The 17,948-nt window shown below is 36.7% G+C and overlaps 1 protein-coding gene across 2 annotated transcripts in view; it reads right to left on the reverse strand.

Annotated features, from left to right (window-relative positions):
* Nucleotides 1-613: 613 nt before the first annotated feature.
* EFHC2 (EF-hand domain containing 2) overlaps nt 614-17,948 on the reverse strand; it is a 55,580-nt gene continuing 38,245 nt past the window's right edge. For both annotated transcript variants that reach the window (XM_056500583.1, XM_056500591.1), the window contains exons 11-15: nt 15,741-15,874; nt 11,345-11,542; nt 10,664-10,756; nt 2,706-2,811; nt 614-1,109 (exon numbers count right to left, since the gene is read on the reverse strand). In XM_056500583.1, the coding sequence (XP_056356558.1) occupies nt 1,014-1,109; nt 2,706-2,811; nt 10,664-10,756; nt 11,345-11,542; nt 15,741-15,874 (627 nt within the window). In that variant the 3' untranslated portion in view covers nt 614-1,013. The remainder of the gene's footprint in view (nt 1,110-2,705; nt 2,812-10,663; nt 10,757-11,344; nt 11,543-15,740; nt 15,875-17,948) is intronic.

Consider the following 17,948-nt stretch of genomic DNA (forward strand, 5'->3'; position numbering starts at 1 on the left):
TAGATACCTTGAATTCTCATGTTTCTAAATCAAACAATTCCTCCCCAAAACTGCAATTTCAGATTAAAGAAAAAACAGGGTTCTAAGTCTTTCCAGGCACCAGAAGAGGTGTACTGGCTCACACCTCTTCCCCAGTGGAATCTCATGGATGAATCAGCTCCACCTCAGCTCTTCCATTCTTCAGAGTGGGTAGTTACTCTTTTCACAAAACACAAAAAAAAACCAGATCTAATCATGGCTTTGAGCTTAAAAAGATACAAAAATGCTAACAGGAACTCCATTAAGCCATGGAGAGAGAGAAGTGCATCAATGAATTTTCAAAAGGCAAGAATGCTGCACACTGAAATTGAATTGAAACCCCTTCTCTTTAGACATGTCTCACCCAAGTAACGGGGGGTAGGACTAACCTGAGTCACATCTAAAACAAAAAGCAAGAACTGGCAGCTTCTCTGCTGTGCCTGCAAAAGATTTGCTTGCACTTTGGAAGGCTATAATTATCTCTGATACCAGAGCAGTTTCATAGTGTGCAAAACCCTTGCTGGCATTTCCTCCACAAAATAACCAACTTTGACACGAACAGCACTTGAGCATCACCACGGGGATAGAGCAAAACCACAGACAAGAGCTGAAGAGCAAGGGAGGAAATGTGAATGGAATGGCATTATTGTGCTAATGCAGCCCGACCCAATTTTAAGAGGTCATCCAACAGCGTTTGTTTGCAGAACAAAGCAGGGTCAGTCAGATTTTGCTCTGTTTGACTCAAAGATTTCTCAATACTCGCAAATTCTCCATGAAACTAGACAGAGATTAGAGGATCTACTTTTAATTATGCTTGTATAAGTATGACAGAGTGCTGTTGATTTAGAAAGAGTTCCAAAAACACACAAGTATACATCTCTGTTGGAATAAGAAATGAAATGCAATAAAACCTATATCTGATGTTTTCTGTATCTCTCTAAGTAATCTTCAGAGCCGAAGCACCAATCTTAAATCAGTGCATTGCACAGATGAGATTATTCTTCCTTGCCAAACAGATCATCCAAAAGAGGAGGGTATCTGATCCCAGTCACAGGAGGGGATCGTGGTAGTTGGTTCCAGATATCTTCCCTCTGAAATTAGTAACCCAGAGAATATCTTAATATATATTAATGAAAACAAGAATTATTACAAGCTGGTCAGCATAAGATTGAATGAGCTGCTTCAGTTCCACAGAAAAATCTGTGAAAGATTGGGTCTTTATGTAGCACATCTTCTTAAAATATTACAATATGCTCATACTTATGAATGTTGCAAAATATTTTATTTAAAATATTTTCTAACATTATCCCTTTTGCAGACATTTTAAAATTAAATAATGCCACATTTTCTTTATTAAAATGCTTGTACTTCAAATCCTTGAAGTCATCTGTGTCTCAACATCAAAAATTATACAAAATAATGAGATAAAGAGAAGGAATAAAAAAGAAAGCCAGCTAAACAAGCACAGCTCTGCTGCTGAAATCTATCTGCCAAATACAGGTACTGTAGCCTCAAAATACTGCTATTAATTTGTGGTAAGTCACACACAGAATGATAATTGAATTCTAAAGCTAAACAAGATTTAAAGCTTTTTCTGTCTCTGATTTTTTTCCATTTTGTAGTCACCTCTCTTAAAATATCAAATATTAAATATTAAATTATTACTTAAGCACAGAATTCATCTGTAATAACAAAGAATCCCCCTCAATGAAGCTTAATATACACTATGATCCTCAGGATCACTGTATAAAACACGTGGAAGGGTTTTGATTTTATCTGTAGAAGACAGAAAAATTCTTCACTAAGATAAAGCAAAAATAATCAACCATGTAAAGCAGAGCAAACCAACAGCCCTGGGCCCTCATTAGACACCACTAACAGTCTGAGATGCTACAGAAGAAAGTCTTGGTAAGTCAGGCAGGAGTGAGGAGTCAGGAGCACAGTGCCTGAGGAATACTGGTTTAAACTGTGCCATGAGTGAACTGCAATTTAAAGGAATGCTGTGTTTCTAAACAGTCTGAACACAATTAAACACATTCTGAACAATACACTGGCCAAGCCAGAACAGCAAAATGATGTGTTGGCAGAAGGCCTTTGGATTTATCTGCAACCAAGTATTTAAAATTCAGCATAATTGTCCTTCTATTTTAAAATGTTTCACTCAGCACAAGATGGGAAGATGAGATTAGTCTCTGCAGTTTGTTGATACTGCATTTTTATTTACCCTAAGTAGCAGGCTGAAGATATACAAAGTTGATCCATCAGTTCTTTGCTCTGTGCACGCCTACCAGAGGTGGGTGTGTTATGTACAGGTTTCTGAGGAGTTACACAAAATGCAGATGTGTCAGTGGAGTTTATTTTCTGGTTACCTCAGCAAGTGAACAGATCATTTGACATGTGACAATGTTATTTCTGGGGGAAGCAGTACTCATGACCATTGTGGATGGATAAACACACCTGCTTCCCCTTCTCATTTTCTTTTTTCTTCTATAAAATGTCCCAGAGATGTGATACCTATTAGGCACCTCCTTGTCCCTGTTTGACTTGTCTGCCTCATCCTAAACCTCCCCTATTATACCTATTAAAAATAATTACTTGAAGAAAACAGGTAAAAATACACAAATATGAAAAAAATGTTGTAGTGGGTGTTAAAACAGTCATGTTAAAATTGGAGACACTGGTTTTACCTTGGGTGGCTTCTTTGTCTTCTCAAAAACATGGACTTGATTCTCTCTCCAGTTCAGTGCATGAAGAAACTTTCTATAGTCTACTTGCTTTTGGTTATTTTCAAACCTGAGCAGAATATCCATAAGATGACTCAAGGTTAAAGGGAATTTTTAACAAAAAAATGTCATGTTATCTACAGCACACTAATAATTGCCTTTGGGATAATAATTTTATACTACTTTATTCCCAAACACTGGCAGGAGTGAAAAAACAGTACAAAATGTCAGGAGCTCCTATATTATACATTATTTTCCATATTCTTATACCTTATTATTGTGTCTTATAGTAGAATTCAACTTCTTCAAGTTTTACCTCATTTCAACTATTTTCATGTTAGTTTTGAAGCACTTTGCTCAACTTTTTCCAACACTGATCTCACAGCTTTTGACAAACTTAGAGTTGGGATGACCAGTATATGATTCCTTTGTGTAGAAAAGAAACAGAATTATACAGGAGACCTGTGCTGTGACACAACTGACCTGCTCTATTTTGACTTCTACAATCATCTCCTGAAAATAAGTAATCCTTCAAAAATGTTCTTTGCTCACACCTTGGGATCAATTTGCAATAGACAAACACACAGCTAGCTATCATATCAAATAATAGCCAGATTTTAAAACCATTTTCTAACAGGTTTATTGTAATGAGTTAATTGTACCACTTAATTAGTGGCTTGTCTTTATTTTTATATTTTTTGTCTTTACTTAGAGCCAGGAGACATGTATTTTGTTCGGACCTGGTTGTTTATTAAATATTATTTAAAGTGCAGAGAGTTCTGCAACACTTTTAGCCACCAGCTAAATTGGAGTAAAATGGAGGCAAATTTAGCTAGTTATAAGGTCTTTTAAAGCTAAACAGTTCAATTAAAAGCTAACACCCATATTATTTATACTTTTGACTTAATATCCAAACACTTCTAACCTGCACTGCGAGATTTTCTTTCTAACCAAAAACTATTACCTGAAACCATGAAGAAGGAGGAAGGAGGAAAGAGACAATGCCTAAGAACTTCCATCTTGTCTCATACCTATTACTATATTCTAAAATCCCAAATTCAAAACTCTTTACGATGTGAAATTACACAGCATTCTAACTACACACCTGTGATTTTACCTCTATCACTCAAATTTGGAAGCCTTCTCCAAGGCCTCAAGTCAAAAGCAGTTCTCCTGGGGGTCAGTGTCAGAAAGCACAGAAAGTTCAAAACTCCCAGGCTTCTGGGTTTCAACAGTTTATGGCATTGTTCTTTATTTCTAAGGATAAATGTATCAGTTGTGACTGTCCCCTAAATGCATGAAGATATATATGCTGCCAGCTAAGGTGTACAGGTACATGTGGAAAATGCTATTTTCCTCCTTCAGATTTCTAAAATTCTTACCCTGCATTAATAAGCCCATGGAAACATACTTAGTTTAAGTCACTTCATCCTTCTGCCATTGATTTGCAGAATGATTTGCATTGATTTGCAGAATTTGCAGGATGAAGCAGCTTCAGAAATTAAAGTCCTCAATTCAGCAGGACACTGAGGTGATCCAGGCCCTTGGGAACCACTGTTCTTCCAGTGTCACCAGCCAAATGTTGAAAGATACCTTTGGGCTGAAGCTTGAGAAGAACAGCTGGAATGCTCTGTGATAGATACAGCACTGGCAGCTCCTGAAGGACACCTGTCTCACCCAACACCACCCACCTGCAAAAGGGACCCAGTTTGGGCACAAAAACATAGCCTGGAAGTGTCTGTGCTTCACTGGGGTCCATGGTGAGACACAGACACTCAGCAGGACTCAATATCTCTCATCTGGTGGGAGACACCAGGTTAAACAATTCTGCCCTGCCATCTGGTGAGACAAAAACTACTGCACAGGAAACAAGTATTTCAGAAAATCATTTTGCCTTGTCCTTAATGAAATAGCAGTGCATAAAACACAGGCCTCAAAACCCTTCAGTTACTGCAGAGGGTTTTAACTAAAATTGAGCATGAAGGCACTTTAAGGAAGAATTTACAGCACAAACTTGGAAAACAATACTAGAGAAATAGATCTGGTGACAAAAATAAACCGCAATAAACTGCAACTCATCCTTTCCTTCTCCTCCCCCCATACCTTTCATTTACTAGTCAGCAGGAAAGATAATCATAAAATATATTGAGAGCCATAAACAGAGATGGAAGTGATAAACTGGAATGTTAAGTACAGTGAGTTATGCTGAAGATGAAAGCAAAGTCAGAAAAGAATGCTACTGCTACCAGAATTAAATGGAACCTGAAACACTGCCATGAGAAACCCTCCTATGACAGCCTGCTTCCTTACCATAGTTCACACACAAGTTAACAAATCCAGAAAGCCTTTCTTTTGAGGAATATATCCAATATAGCAGAAAATTGCCATTCCCATTTGCAGTGGGTTCCTAGTTTCAGAATTGTTGGGTTTTTTGGGTTTTTTTGCAGGTGGCAATAGGGAAAAGAAACAAGTTTTTCATGAGATGTAATAAGACAATGAAAAAGCTTATACCTCTTAGAAAAATAATGGCACACAGATTGGAATTTCAGAACTATCAGGACAAATTACTTTTCCTTCTACCATTATGTAGTTATCTTTTGCTCATTGTGAAAAGTCAAAAGATTAATTCTACCACCAAGATGATGAGCTGTATAAGCAGGACTTTTAAACAAAGAACAAGTGAAGGTGTGTAAATACTTAAACTTTCTGTTGAGGAAAGCATTGCTTCTGCTTTTGACAAACATTTACAAGGAGATGTGACAGCACTAGTGAGCTGAGATGACAATATGGGTTTGAAATTCTCTATAACCAAGAATTTTAACATGAGCAGAGGAAATGAGATAACTAAATCCCATAATTAAATAGCTACAGAAAGCATCTTAAAATACAACTCTAAAATAACCCAGAAAAAAAAAAAATCTACTCATTAGATCTTTTTAGTGCTGTGACTTATTGTATCAAGCTACTAAAAGCACACACTAGAGATTTGGCACAGAGCACCCAGATGGACTGAGGAGATGTTATCAATTTGTGCATTATTAGGACAGAGATGTCATGCATTTCAGTGGCTGGAGTTAATAATGCTGAGACAGACAGTGCTCTTCAGAAAAGGAAATTAGATTTGTCTTATCAAGAAGATGCACCAAAGATAGCTTTAAACTCTTCAGTTTTGCCCTGTTACTTCACCAATGCATGGGATTTCAGACTATGAAGTCACTCCTCCATCCCTATCACAGTTTGCAGAGCTTTTTATTTTCTTTATCGTTACTGAAAGAATTGCACATTTCTGCTTCTAAAAATACATTCATAATCAAATACTCCAGATAGATGAAAAATCTGGTCAAGTTTATGATCATTCCTGAGGATGCTTTGGTGAGTAAATATTACTCACTGATACGTTTTTCTTTCCCATCAAGAAATCTATACCCCAAAGATTTATGTGAAAGTTTAATATACATGCAGAGTTTTTCTAAATTCCTTTGTTTCAGACAACATTTGTTAATCTGATAATAACAGAGCAGAAGCATCTTCTGCTTTTACCTTCAAGAAAATGTTGAGATTCTTCAGACTGATACTCTCTGTGCAACACAGTTCTACAGGGACTAAATTATCACAGGTGTGCACCTAAATTGTTAAAAACTGCTCACATTAAAGGACTTTAACCCCTAAGCACAAGAAGTCATGTTTAAATAATAATGGCTACCACCTTCTTTTTAAAATTTATATTTATATTACATTTACTTATGTCTTGAACAACCATGAATTGAACCATCAGCTCCTCAGCACACTGAGCAACAGGAAGAATTTGTCTTAAGAGATTCAAATATGAATTCTGGAGAGCCTTTTAATCACAAATGTCTCAGGGACCAAAGGTAACAAGAAGGCAGCAGGAGAAAAATCTTGTGATCATTTCCACTGCTGGTCCTGCTACTGGACACTTGCTGTAGCAGGAAAAGCTTCTGGAAAGAAAAGGGTCAGCCCTAAAAAAACCATTACAGGTAGGAAACCAGGTAAAAAATTATTATCCAGCCACAATCCTGGGAAAAACTGAGCAGGTAGGCGTGGTCTGGCCTGACTTGAAAGTGATTTGAGATAACCATGCAGGAGGCCCTTTGGCATCAGGCACTGCTACCTAAGGGACTGGAGATTCACCTCTTCAAAACAAGCACCCTTCAAACAGACTCACCCCATAAGCGTAGAGAGGTGAAAAACTACACAGCTGATTGTAACAGAAATTTAAATCATAATTTAAAAAACCAGGAACCTACAATTAACAACTAAACACAGAATAATCAAGATGCAATTCTTCTAAACATGCCATTCATTCTTTCTTATCTCAATTTTTCCTTTTTTATGTACCAGCTGTTTATAAATCCTCCAGGGAAGGATGCCTTTTTAGCATTGCAGTAAACAACAATAACAGAAAAATCCTAAACTCATTACTTAAGCACTTTGCAAAATTTATTTATTAAACAAACTGTAATTGTTAATTATGCCTGCATAAATTTAAAGATGTTTATAATGACTACTGTAGTTTTCTGGAAGAAACAATTGTGCACTGTCTGCATTGCTTAATACAATGTGATTAAATTCTATATTTTTCTGTGATAATAAAAAAGAGAGTAAGAAAATGCTGATGGAGAAAGCAAATACTTTTTAACCTGTCAGCTCAGGTAAATTGGAAAAACATCCACATTCTTGGGTAACTAAATCTTACTATTTCAACATCCCACTTATATAAAAAATATAAATTTACACTAGATGGACAATATGAAAAGGTCTTCTGTAACCCAAATTTTTGTGCTAACTCTCCCTTCACTCTATGGCAACTGAATGGTCTCTGGGTACAGTAAACAAAGTCTTGGGTCATTTGGAGGTGACCACAAAATTAGACAGTAATTTCTAGTCCCATCCCATGCTTCTAATAAGTGACAGATCATTGCACTATAATTTACAAATGTAAATAATAAATACTTTAAGAGTACTACCTTTCAAAATGAAAAAATAGAGACATTAAGTCCTGGAGAAAGTCTTTGCCACCTAATCTCAGATAGCAAAGCTGAATAAACACAGAGCTGCAGTCTTCAACTATTATCTGATCACACTGTCCAGCATCATTTTATAGCTGAATAGGGTCCAGCTAGTGCATTAGCTATATATACTGATTTTGTGGGAATCAGTCCAGCAACTTTTATTGTACCCCTTTCTTCCATCATAAATACAGATACACAGAGTAGGACAAACCACCACCACTTATTTTAGAAATATCAGCTGACACACAACTTCATGGTTTCTCATGAAAAGAAAGGAAGGCAGGAAGAAGGCAAGAAAGAAGGCAGAGAAGGCAGGAAGGCAGAGAAGGCAGGCAGAAAGAAAAGAAAGAAAGAAAAGAAAGAAAGAAAAGAAAGAAGAGAGAAAGAGAAAGAAAGAAAGAAAAGAAAGAAAAGAAAGAAAGAAAGAAAGAAAGAAAGAAAGAAAGAAAGAAAGAAAGAAAGAAAGAAAGAAAGAAAGAAAGAAAGAAAGAAAGAAAGAAAGAAAGGAAGGAAGGAAGGAAGGAAGGAAGGAAGGAAGGAAGGAAGGAAGGAAGGAAGGAAGGAAGGAAGGAAGGAAGGAAGGAAGGAAGGAAGGAAGGAAGGAAGGAAGGAAGGAAGGAAGGAAGGAAGGAAGAAAGAAAGAAAGAAAGAAAGAAAGAAAGAAAGAAAGAAAGAAAGAAAGAAAGAAAGAAAGAAAGAAAGAAAGAAAGAAAGAAAGAAAGAAAGAAAGAAAGAAAGAAAGAAAGAAAGAAAGAAAGAAAGAAAGAAAGAAAGAAAGAAAGAAAGAAAAGAAAGAAAGGAAAGAAAGAAAGAAAGAAAATACTGCTAACAAATTTGGCCCATGCTGAATTGCAAACTCTCCAGGGCTGAAATTGTTCTTCATTAATAATAAACCTGCCTCTTTCCTGATTCTTCAGTGTTGAAGAAAACTACAGGAAACAGAAAGAAAGGAAAAGTTTAAATCTCATTACGATGCCTCAACTCTTCGATTTACAGACTACTGGAAATTAAGTCCTATTAAATAGAGTTTTAAAAAATATTTCCCTGGCTCTGCACCCTCATAAAACACCCTCATAAAACAACAAACTTCCCAAGCAGTGCCAAGTGCATACATGATGAAGAATGTGACAGTTCTCCTCATTTCCTGCAGTGCTGTGACACCTCTAAACTGGCACCTTTGAAGCACTGATGCTGTGACTTAGAAGTGCCTTACACAAGGCTCTCTGTCAAATGTAGCACTTCTCCCACTGATTTCTGAGGCCCAGATTCACACCATTCTCATTTACCTTTCTCATACAGAAATCTCTAACACAGGCTGGCCTCAGCCCCTTTAGAAACTAAGGAAAATGGATGGGAATTTAGAAATGCAGCTCTGATGCAGGCTGAGGAGAAAACTCTCTCCTCCAACACCTACAGAAAGAACCTACAACAGCTGAAACCTCATCCAGCTGTCATGGGTACCTTGCTAAAGTTGGGTGAAATCCAGCCCTTGATCTCCTCCCTGTGTTGTAAGCTTATCTCTAATTTTTATTATAGTGTACTGGGCTTTTTCTTTTTAACTGCCCACACTCACTCCTTAGGAAAGCAGAGGTTCAGGGCTCAAAATCTTTCCCTGGTATAAATTCACAAACAATAAACCTGTCTCTAGAACTCAGGATGTGTCAGGCTTGTCTGCTTCTTATCAGAACAAGTTAGTACATAAAGGAAAGTTTCCAGTGCCTTGTTTTGCATCTATTTAAGCTCAGCCCTTAAGAAGTGGAATCTGTAAGAGCCCCTTGTCTAATGTGAGATGCCAATTGTCCTTCAACAATTGTGTTGGGCAGCTTGGTGGGAGTTCTAAACTATCAGTTGTAGATTACAGTTAAAATTCAGACATTTCTGAAGAATAATGCTTATAACACAGTGTCAGGATGAAGCTTTATCAAAATGGATTCCACATTTCTGCCTGCCAAGAGTCTTTTCATTATTTACTAAACCCAGATAATTAATTTGCAACTCCTCCCAAAATCAAGGCAGATATTTACCTGAAAGCATCTAAACATGACAGAAGACAAGACCTGTTCCTGTTTTTAATGCAGTATGAAAGCACAGACAAAACATGTGATTTAAAGATTTCCCTCAAGGAAGAGAAGAAACCAGCAAGTATGCTTTTAAACCTATTACCAGAAAATTTGGCCAGGAAAACCAAACTCAACAAGACATGACTCTTCAGAGCACCACAGCTTGCTCTGAACTCTGGTCTATAATACAAGTGCACTAAATAATAGTTCTTTTCAGTTCTATTCCCATTAAAACAGCTAGCAAAGCTGTATTTTGTCTCAAAAAAACTACATGTGCTATGGAAAAGTACCAAAGCCATGCCAACACTCCTTTTCCTTTTTCAAAATGGCAATAAAATATGTTTCAGGTGAGATTAATAGAAATAGCAAACCAATTTTGTTTACTACTGATGCTGTGTACTTGATAAAGACACTTCATTGTGTTCAAGTTAGTATGTTCCTTGGAACTCACACAATGTGCTTTCATAAGATTATTGTTTTTACTTCACATCTATACACAGAAACAACTAAAGCAACAAAAAGTGAATCTCATTGAAATGATAAGTATCAGTAACTGACTCTGGAAAGATTAATTCTATAGAATTCTGCCAAACACCAGATGATTTACCCTGCCAGGCAAAATGAAGAGAAGTTGCTAAGATGGTTGCATCTCAGTTGATTATAAATATTCTATAAATAGGAAAGTCTGTGTGTATGTAGGTACATAATCTGCATGATGAAATTATTTATATTAGATAAATGACAGATTCTGAAGATTTGTGTCTGCAGTAGATATTTAGCATTAATTTGCACCCATGCATGCAGGTCACACTATCTGCCCTTAAGTTACCTGGTCAGTAAAGTTTCTAGAAGATCATCAGGAAGTGGCAACTTAAAGGATTTGAAAATAGTCCTGCAGGTCTCATAGGGCAACAATCCACATCTGCACATCAGAAAGAGAAGGGTAGAAATATACATTAGGTATTTTCCAGTTTTACTTCAAGTAAATGTTTCTGTGCATAGGAAAACACATGAGGAATATCAAGATAGAGAAAAAGACAGCAAAGTTTTATGAAATTTTGTTATTACAAAGCTGAGAAACTTGAAGGTCACACTGTAGCCTTTCTCATACTGAGATCCTCTGTGATTCTCTGTGATTCTTTATCTGTGACATCAGAGAACAAAAAGGGAAAATTAGTCACATAAAGAATCAAAATTCTTTCCCTTCCCCCCCCTTAAATCACGATTTCTCCCCTTTGATTTAAAATCCTCTGTTTTGCCCATGAAACTGGTATCTGATGTCACAGAATGTTCAGTACAGCATCTACAATAAAAAATCCACACACAAAATGCAAAATAGACAAAGTCACTGTCCTCTTCCTGTCTATTGCCAAGTGCTGAGAGAGGCTTAACATTACACATAATATTCTTTGGCCACAATATGCCATTTGCTCAGCAACAAACACAAAGCAGGTGGGTTTACAAGAGGAGCTTCTCAAATAGCAGCTTGGGATAAAGTGAGCAAACTTACTTTTCTCGGTCGTTGTACAAAAACACTGCAATCAGTTGTTCAAAATTTTCAAAGGCATTTTTCTTTAGTTTTTCTTGAGCCACTGAGAGGAGGTGGTACAGATCTGTTTGGCTCTCATCTCTCATGCCATAGTGACGCCCAAGAGTCATAATTTCGTGTTCTGAAAATCCTCCAGCAGCAACACTGACTACCCAGCTTCTGTTCACAAAAACAACAGCCTATGTTAGTTTTAAGTAAATAAGCCAAAACCAATTAATAATCACTAATTTTGGGGGAGGATGTTCAAATTTCCTCAGTAGCTGTCTATACATACAAAAATACATCCACAACCACAACTCAAGTGTTTTACAAGAAGTGTCATACAGAGAATTACAGCAAATCACAAGATCCCCTGCAAGAATGTAAGACAGGAGGCAGCAGCAAGAGCAGCTCACACTTGGATGCTGCAAGTGAAAAATCAGACCTCATGCAGGGATGAGCCTGGGATGTGCTTTTCCAAGCCTGTGTGTACTGCTCAGACAAATCAGCCCAGCAAAAGGAAGAGGAAATTTTCCTGAGATCCATTTGATGGGCCAGTGTCAGCTCCCTCAGCTGTTACAAGGCCTCTTGTCAAATCTGGATTAGTGTAACTACATTGGCTCCATGATCCCAAACATCTGCCTCTGGTACACTCACATTCAGCCAGGCTTTTTAACAAGCAAGCATCAGCATAGGTCTCTGTGTCTCAGTCAAAATTAGATTAATTACATGTAATACTTCTGGATAAACTGCACTAAGAATAAACTTCACCATAATTGCTGGTGCAATTAGTGCTGTACCTTGTGATACCCATGAGGACACTGAATCACTGTGATTAAACACCAGTCCTTGAAAACAAATGGAAGAAATTAGTAGTGATGCACAAAGTTCTGACACAAGACCTAAATGGCTGCCTGGAGAATACTTGAATTGTTGAATTAATCTGATGAGGGGAACTCTTTAACATCTACATGTGAACTGAAAACACAGAAACTTAGGACCCTTCCAAACTTGCAAACTTTCAGCAAGAAATAAAGTTCTCCACTTGCGTCCTCTCAGAGGCTTGTGTGGTCCTGTTCAAATGAAGAGATCACTTCATGTAATATGGTTACACTTATACAACTATTAAAGAAAGGTTAAATATTGCAAAGTGTCTACTTTGATTCAATGGCTTCTTTTTTCATATTAAATAAATCAGAATGATCTTTCATTTGCAGTGGAGGAAATAAATACAAGGAAGTGACAAGTTGTTGACAGTAGCAAACCTTATTTGAGATCGCACAAAATTAATGACCAAAACCTGGTCCATCTACTAATATTATCATTAATTATCTTGTCAGTATTATTTTTCAACTTGCTGGATATTATTATTTCTATTGCAGCAGCATTCAGAGATCCAGTCAAAGCTGGAGCCTCCTTCCTGCAGGCTGCAATAAACACCACTGCACACAAAAGAGGACAGTGCTGCCTGCAAAGCTGGCACTCCAGTGCTTGGGCTGGCAGAGCTGGGGGCTGTAGATAACATCAGCCATTTCCACAGACTGGATTTCCATACATAGCACAGATTTTTCCAGTGTCAGGATTTTAAAAGTCTTTTATTTTCTCAATCCAGTCAGTGACAATCAAAAATGACCAAAAGCCACAGATAAAATTATTTCACATGGTAATTAAGGAATATTTTAGTGATTGTGAGGGACTAATGAGTAGACCCAAGACTCACAAACAGAATGACATCTAAGCTCTCCCTGACAAAAAAAAAAACCAAGCTTCAATAATTGTTCCCACAGCTTAGCTATCTCTTGTTTTACTTCTTTTTTTTTTTTATTTTATTTTGTTTTAGAAGAATAAGACATTGCAATCTGAATTTATTACAGAAAGAAGTCATAATTAATTGCTCAAGAGAGCTACTGCTCAAGCTGAATTGAAGACAGGCATCTTTGTTAGTCCCACATGGTTCTTTGTCTCTAACAGCAAACAGTCTTGCCAGTAGCCTATGAGAAAAGACTGGAAAGGGCTGTGTGATGCACAGGCATCTAAATTCTAGTTATTTTTTAACTCTCTTTTAAACAAAGCTTTCAGTAGTTCTAATGATAGCTTAGGGGATAGTTTCAGTGTACATCACACATTTATTTCCTGGATGAAGTACTGAAGATTTGGATTCTGAAAGCAGTTAAATAGTATAATTACAATTGTCTTCACTACATCATACTTATGGATGTGGTTTTGCATGCAGATTATATAAAATTAGATAGGTAGAAAGGAAGAAATCCGAACAGCCAAATTCAGAGCTCAGCTGTAAAGCCTCAGCTGTATTTAAGATAAGGAAAGAGAATTATTATTGAAGCTGTCAGACAGATAATTGCCTGTACTAAAAATTATAATTTGTTGTTAGTTATAGTCATCAAATGTCATGGCAGATTAAAAATAAACAAAGATGTACACAATAAGAAACTGAAAGAAAAAACATTCTATTCACATGAAAGTATCTTGGAATTTTCATAGATGTGAAGAAGTGCTCTTGATTTTGTCATTAAAAATGTTTCTTTCATTCTAAAAGAAGATACACAGATAATAATAATAATGAGAGCCCTTAGATTACTGGATGTAATACAAACCAACAGAAACAAAACCTACTATCACTACTGAGCACAAATGCTCAAGGTTCCCTAGAGACAAATTCTTCCTCTGAAATTGTGAATATCCTCTGTTAGACCCCAGGCCTTCCCCCATAGGAGGGATGGGAACCATTAAAGGATGTTGAGACTGGCCCAGGTGAGCTCTGAGGCTCAGAAAGCCCTGATCATTTGGGTTCCCCCAATTTTCTGCTCATGGAGAGGGTTCCTGCATTTTTTGTAGCTGAAACCAAGTTCTTCAACGCCACATGATCAGACATATCTCTCTCCATGTCACAGAATAGCACCAACCTAAATTAAACAGTTGAGCTGTTCACAGCTGCACAGATTATGTTCATGATTAAATTTACACCCAACTGAGCCTCTTCTGGATAAAATAAAACCTTTCCCTGCCATTTAGAAGCACAATCATCCCTTCTAAAAGTTTGCTTCCTTAATTCTATCATACAAATATTCCAAACCCTTGAGTTGTTCTTAGTGCATGCACAAAGTTTTGCAGATAATTATTTCATAATTTGAACTAAAACCATTTTTTAAAAAAATAGTTACCTTGTACATATATTAAAAACCTTTTCCAGGTGCCAGAAACTTTCTCCCACTAAACATGAACTTTTAATTTTCTCTCCTCTTATTCAAGTAATAACATCTTCCCTCTTAATGCAATTAGCAATTCAAAATCTTGCTTCTGCTGAGTAAAATATCTGAGTTCAGAAATATTTTGACCAAAACCTGCCAAAATCTGTGACCTCTTTTAGTTTAAATCCTACTATTAAATCACTTATTTTTCAGTTCTGAATACCAGCTTGTTTTAATTCCTCACTACTTTTACTTTGACTTGCTGAAAGAACTTTCTGCTGATCTATTTCTCGTCTGAGGTATTTCAGAAGCAATTCCTGCCTTAGCATTCCTATGGAGATGACATTCCATGCAATATCCATCTACTTACATGCCTTAGTTATTATGACAGTTCCTAAATAGACAGTGTATTACTTCTGTGAAAACCAAATGCTTCTAAGTAAAGTTTTCTCCTCTGTTTCACATCATTAACTTTACCAGTACTGTGCCCAACACAGTTCATGTACTCAAGTATTCTGGCTGTGGGATAAACTGAAATCAGTTTGTATTTGAACATGATTTCCTCTTTCAAGTACCTCTTCATCTGCCCATTGCCATATCTGGATCATTGCCAGAATCCAGATTCCTGCTCCCTTTATCTATGCTTAAATTACTATCCAAGTATTAATTATTGTTCTCACTACAGCTTTCCAAACTTTTTTAAACATGCCTAGCACTGCCTTCTATAATTTCAACACACATTAATTCTGTAAAGACTCTCTTCTTTACCAATGGTTCAAAATCCAAACATGATTTTCAGAAGGCAACTTGAACATTCCTACTTGAATTTCAAAACTACTGTTTGACCCTCAGGATGGACTTTTCTTTATCTTTCAGCATATATATTACTGCTGACTTGTGCCCTTCTTTGTGTCAGTTCCATAAAAAGTAGACAGATTTCTGTTGTTTTTTTCAGCTTACTTGAAACTATCACTTCTTTTTTTTTTTTTTTTTTTTTTTTTTCTGGAGCATGGAGTTACTTTCTTTTTCACACACAATCTCCAAGTAAATGCAAAACAAACCCACACCACTTGTCAGCTACTGGGCAGAAAACATCAAAACCCAGTCATGCTTTATAGATTTTGGGGGAATGTGCCTTTATTAAATACTAAAACCCCAAACTGTCTTACCTGAAAGTGTCATACCCAATCACATTGGTATGCTCAGGGTCAGTAGTAGCAAATGTCTTTCTGATTTCTTTGGCTCGAGATTCAGTCATGCTCTTCAGTTTGTTGAGGATGACACAAAAATCAGCCATGGGGAACTTAAAAGAGGAAAGGAAGCTATAGTTTATAATGACCTGAAAGACAGGATGCCATCCAAAGGGACCTGTCCAGGCTGGAGAAATGGGCCCACTGAAATATCAGTAAGACTATCAAGAATATAAACAATTAAACAAAAATCATCAGACCATGCATTCTCAGAAAGTTTAGTGCAGCTACATAAAAGAACACCCACTTTTGCATGAAACACTGCATTTTTAGAACAGAAGTAGGAATATTTCAAGTACAGTTCTAATAACTTGGTCCTCATTTTATGTTAGTGCACTTCACTGGATTCTCAGGTCATAAATTTCAAAGCAAATTTTTCACCATTGGCTCCAGTGAAATGTTCCAACAAATAGTCTCATTCATTTTGGACTACATTGTCTTACATACTCAGAAATAGCACATTGGAAATTTTTTAGTTTTACCCGCTGTGTATAAAAATGTTTAAATGTTTATTTCTTCCTAAATAGACCATTAAAATAAGTTTGAACTCAGATTAAAGAGAACTGAAGCACTAAGGCTTACAATCTATATTCAGATTGTTGTGTTATTGCTCTACCAAAGATTTATTCCCTACACTTATTTTTAATTTAAAACATAGAAGTATTTAGTGATTAAATTGAGGGTGACTTCAAGTGTGATTATCTGCTATGTCTTTATATCTGTCATGCTCTATCTAGCTTAAAAAGCACAATGAACTGCCTGAAAATACTTTACTCCCATTTCTTCCAATCGCAATTATTTGAAATTTGGTATGACTGGTATTAAGGACTAGGACATAAAAATCAGGCCTCAGTCCCAACTGTGCTGAAGTGTGTCCACAGCTTTATATCACTTCAAAGTGATATAGAAAGTCTCTATGGCACTGCCAGAGCAGTACAAATTCATCCAAGTTCAATCAATGCATCAGCTCCTGCAGGTTTTTCTCAGAATTGGAGAAGACAGTTTCTGCCAATGCCAAAACCCCAGGTGCAGCCCTGGCAGGCAGTGCCCTACAAGGCAGTGGCTTGGAGCAGCTGGACCAGCAATCAAAGGGTTTTGGAGGCAGCAGCTTTTCCAGGCCCCTCTCCAAGATATCACTGTTTGAGGCATAAGCACACAGCCTTCTGCTGATCAAGGAACAGGGAGAAAAGACAGCAGAAGGATTCAGAGAGCAGAGTATTTCAGGATGGACAAAGTGTTCTGAATATTTAAGAGCCTGTCTTCTCTACATTATCAAAACAGCTATTTTTACATCTTTTTTCCTAAACTATGTATTCCAAACACCTACATAGGCATTGAGTATCTCAGCAGCATGGCAATAATTTCACCAGCTTTCCCCCTTTTCATGTAACTTCTGACATGTTTCTAGTCACAGTCTAGTTTGTTTTGATTGTCTTGCTCAGAGATTATTGTGCTGAATTCAATGGAAGTGAAATTCTTTTCCATATTTGTGCTGCAGTAAAGTTAGAACAATTGATACAGTTCAGAGATGCTGAATTCCCTTGAAGTGATGCCTTCTTAGAAACAGTCCTCTCCAAACCTGGGTAATACCATAGGACTGTACACAACACACCTGTTCTGTTTTGCAAGCAAATCTACACTTGCCAAATAAACTTTTTCCCCTCAAATTGAAAAAGAAACCAGAAGTGCTGAAAAGTTTTGAACTAGATACTTGATGTAAAGGTGGCAATCAAAATTACAAGACTGTGATTTTTCACTCCCTTTAACATAAAAAATATAATAAGTATAATTTTGAAACAGAAAATTAAAACTTTCCAGCTATCTTAGATGGTGTCAAAAATTTTTCAATAGTCACCTGCACTATGATTACCAATCAAAACTTCATCTAGATCACCACATGCCTATAGAACTGTGGTCAAAATGGCAATTTCCATGAAAAAACATTCCATGCAGATTTCTTTCACCACTTTTCAGAAAACATACTAATATATTCTGCTGGAAGGAAATTTATTCGGAAAGAAAATTATTTGTTTTCTAATTTTAGAAACAACAAACAAATAGCCATCTTTATATTGTTTCCCCTTTTTCCAAACAATCTTCCATCTCTGATCTTCTCCAGTAATTGCT

This window comes from Oenanthe melanoleuca, chromosome 1 (assembly GCF_029582105.1).
Source record: "Oenanthe melanoleuca isolate GR-GAL-2019-014 chromosome 1, OMel1.0, whole genome shotgun sequence".
NCBI lineage: Eukaryota > Metazoa > Chordata > Aves > Passeriformes > Muscicapidae > Oenanthe > Oenanthe melanoleuca.